The sequence below is a fragment of the Myotis davidii genome, unplaced genomic scaffold (genome assembly GCF_000327345.1).
Source record: "Myotis davidii unplaced genomic scaffold, ASM32734v1 scaffold370, whole genome shotgun sequence".
Lineage (NCBI taxonomy): Eukaryota > Metazoa > Chordata > Mammalia > Chiroptera > Vespertilionidae > Myotis > Myotis davidii.
In genome coordinates this window covers 3,900,177-3,903,446 of record NW_006288615.1, presented here as the reverse complement: position 1 = coordinate 3,903,446, position 3,270 = coordinate 3,900,177, and the positions used below count along the sequence as shown (strand labels likewise).

Below are 3,270 nucleotides of genomic sequence, written 5' to 3'. Positions count from 1 at the left end.
GGGAAAGAGGGAGAGAGGGAGGAAGAGAGGGAGAGAGGGAGGGAGAGAGAGAGAGAGCAACATCAATGTGAGAGAGACATTGATTGGTTGCCTCCTGCACGTTCCCTGATTACGGCCAGTGATCGAACCTGCAACCCAGGTATGTGCCCTTGACCAGGAATCAAACCCATGACCCTTCGGTGCATGGGCCAACACTCTAACCCAGGGGTCCTCAAACTTTTTAAACAGGGGGCCAGTTCACTGTCCCTCAGACCGTTGGAGGGCCGGACTATAGTTTAAAAAAAAACTATGAACAAATTCCTATGCACACTGCACATATCTTATTTTGAAGTAAAAAAACAAAATGGGAACAAATACAATATTTGTATTTGCATGTGGCCCATGGGCCGTAGTTTGAGGACCCCTGCTCTAACCACTGAGTAACATCAGCCAGGGCTTGTCTCTCATCTTGATCACTGCAAACACATACTTGTAAGATGGAAAGCTGATCACATGACTGAGTTGTTTGACTCTGATGGCTTCCTACTGCTCCCAGGATAAAGTGTTTGCCCCTAGCCTGGTTTGTAGGGAGCTGCTTGATCTGACTCCTGCCTTCCTCCCTCTGGCCATTACCCCTCTCACTCCATGCTGTAGCCACCTTGAATGAACCAAGTGTAAGGGCGAACCTGACATTGGGCGGGAGCCATGGACAGGCTGAAGACGTTACAGAAGACAGAGTCTCTCCAGTAGGACAGTTGATGGGGCCACCAGCCTGAGCACTGAGCAATGCTGGGCAGACCTGGGTTCCAATAAGGGCTCAGCCAGTTCCTACCTATGTGATGTGGGCAAGTCACTTAACCTCTCTGAGCCTCAGTTTTCTCATCGACTAATTGGGAGAATAGTGTCTGCTTCATAAGGTCTTGTCAGAATTAAATTTCAAAATTCCTGCAAAGCCCTGGGCACAGAAGCTGACACAGGAAAGTCTCAGTAAATGGGAGGGGCTATGGCTACTAGTCGTTACTCCCAGAAGCCCAAAGGGGCAAGAAGGATGACTTAGGAGTTATTGTCCGCCTGTGGCCCTGAGATGGAGAAAGAATCAGCAGGAGAGTAGGATGGGGAAAAGCAGGTGGGCTTTCTGTGCTGGAGATGCCTCGTTACATCAGAGGCCACCAGCCAACAGCAGGTGTGGTCCAGAACAAATGTCGCAGTGGGGCTCTGAGGCATTCTGGGGTTCCAGAGCCAACAGCAGGTGTGGCACCTATGGCACCTGTGGGACCCTTACCATAGGATTCGTCGCTGTCAGAGGATTTAATGCTAATCAGGATGTGCTGGTCCAGCAAGTACTCGGGGTCAGAGATAATGGGCTTCAGCTGCAAAGAAAGGTCATGGGATTAGAGGTGACAAGTTGGGGACAGGCGGGTGAGTGTCGCCAGCCCAGAGGAGGGGATGCTGGAGAAAACAGGCCTGTAGATGTTGTCATTAAACAAATTTGAATCTCTACTTTTCATGCCCAGAGGGCAGGAAGGAGCCCATGGGTACACCCTACACAGCCAGGCGGGATTGGCTTCCTTTCCTGTCCCCTTCCATCACACTGCACTCCGGGCCCCAGGGACAGGGCCTAACCCCAAGAATGCCCCACCTTCTGTCTCCCTTCCCTCCTTTGCAGTCCCCAGGATCCTGGGAGTGGGGCCGGGCTGATGAGAAAATGGGACAGGACCAGAAACCAAGTCTGAATGCACCCACTCCCACTGCAGGCTCCCCAGCAGGGTGCAATTCTCCCTCAGCCCCTCCCAGGATGGAGGCTGCAGGGAAGGTGGCACCACAAGGCTGTGCCCATCTGGGCAGAAGGGGCCTCTGTGTCTACCCACGCAGAGCCCCCGGGCGGGTCTGGAGTGTCCTGTAGCTAGTTAGAGGATGACAGGCACAGGTCCCCAGTCCCCGAATATCTTGCTCCAGGCTGTTCCCTTCCTTCCCACCCACAGATACACAGAGACCCCTGGCGCAGGCCTGGTACCATGTTGATGACAGAAAGTTCCAGAACAAATGTCGCAGTGGGGCTCTGAGGCATTCTGGGGTTCCAGAGCCACACCAACCACTCCGTTCACTGACTTGTCATGATGGCCAGTTCGAAGTTTGACCCTGGGCCAGTGCAGCAGATGCAGGAAGACCCTGCCCTCTCAGGCAGCAGCGGGAGCAAAAGGCTGGTGTCTGAGGAATGTCTGTGGGTGCACACTCACCATGGTGGGGGCGGGGAGGGAGGCAGGAGAGAGTGTCAAGGTGTCCTGAGGGCTTTTAGAGGATGAAGAGAGAGGAGGTGAGAGAGGTGGGTGGCAGGGTTCAGGGAGCAGGAGGGAGTGAGGCCCCAAGGTGCTGGGGGAGCAGATGAGGCTGGAGATGGTGACGGGGGGAGGGGGGTGCTGGGAGCTACACTGAGGAGCTTGGGCTCATCCCATGCGACAGCAGAGAATGGACAGGATAGAGAAGGGTACGCCAGGCTGAGGTGGGCATTCCAGAAAGATTCATCAGGAATCAGGATGCTTTAGCAAGAAGAAAGGAGGGATGGAGACCCTGGGGAGGTGGCGGTGGGTAGAGAGGAAGAGATAGAGACAGGAGGAGCGTCAGGTCTCGGAATTGGGCAGTGTGCTACAGGGACTGGGATGCTGATATCCTTCCCGACAAAGGCGAAAAGAAGCCATTTGGGTGCTGCATGGGAGCAGCTGGGAGAAGACGCAGGAGGGTGGGGAGGGTGGATAAGGCAGGATGTCACTGTGGAGCCAAGAGCACCAGGACTCAGTACCTGAAAACAGCCCAGGACCCTGACAGTTCACTCCTGCCTCATGGAGGACCCCGATCAGAGTGTACCTGAATTAGGAGACCGCGATTCGGACATTGGTCTCTGCTCCTGAGATGATATGGCCTTTGTGTGTGTGGCCCAAAAGTTGGTTCCAATCAACATGTCAGTGTGGGCAGCCCAGCCCTTGAAACCTGAGCCTTGGGAGAGAATGGCTCCCTCTACCTGTTAAAGGTCATCCTTCAAACCTCATCTCCAGTGGCACCTCTGAGGAACCTTCCAGGGGAAGCCTGAGACTCCCAACTCATGTGATAGATTTCCCCAGCCTTGTACCTTCCCTCGATGTACCCCTCCCTGGTTATGGGACAAAGAAACAGGTCCTTCTCCATTGTGCACCCAGCATGAACATCCAGATGTGTCTACCATAAATTTTGCATCAGAAAAACAGTCCTGGGTTTCAGATAGAAAACCATTTTTTTCTGCAATAAACGTATGTGTTC

General features: G+C 53.7%; 1 protein-coding gene across 1 annotated transcript in view; it reads right to left on the bottom strand.

Moving 5' to 3' along the window:
• Positions 1-3,270, bottom strand: part of INPP5D (inositol polyphosphate-5-phosphatase D) — a 95,471-nt gene that overhangs the window by 13,027 nt on the left and 79,174 nt on the right. Inside the window, exon 22 of the mRNA XM_006760440.2 lies at positions 1,262-1,349. Within this exon, the coding sequence (XP_006760503.1) occupies positions 1,262-1,349 (88 nt within the window). The remainder of the gene's footprint in view (positions 1-1,261; positions 1,350-3,270) is intronic.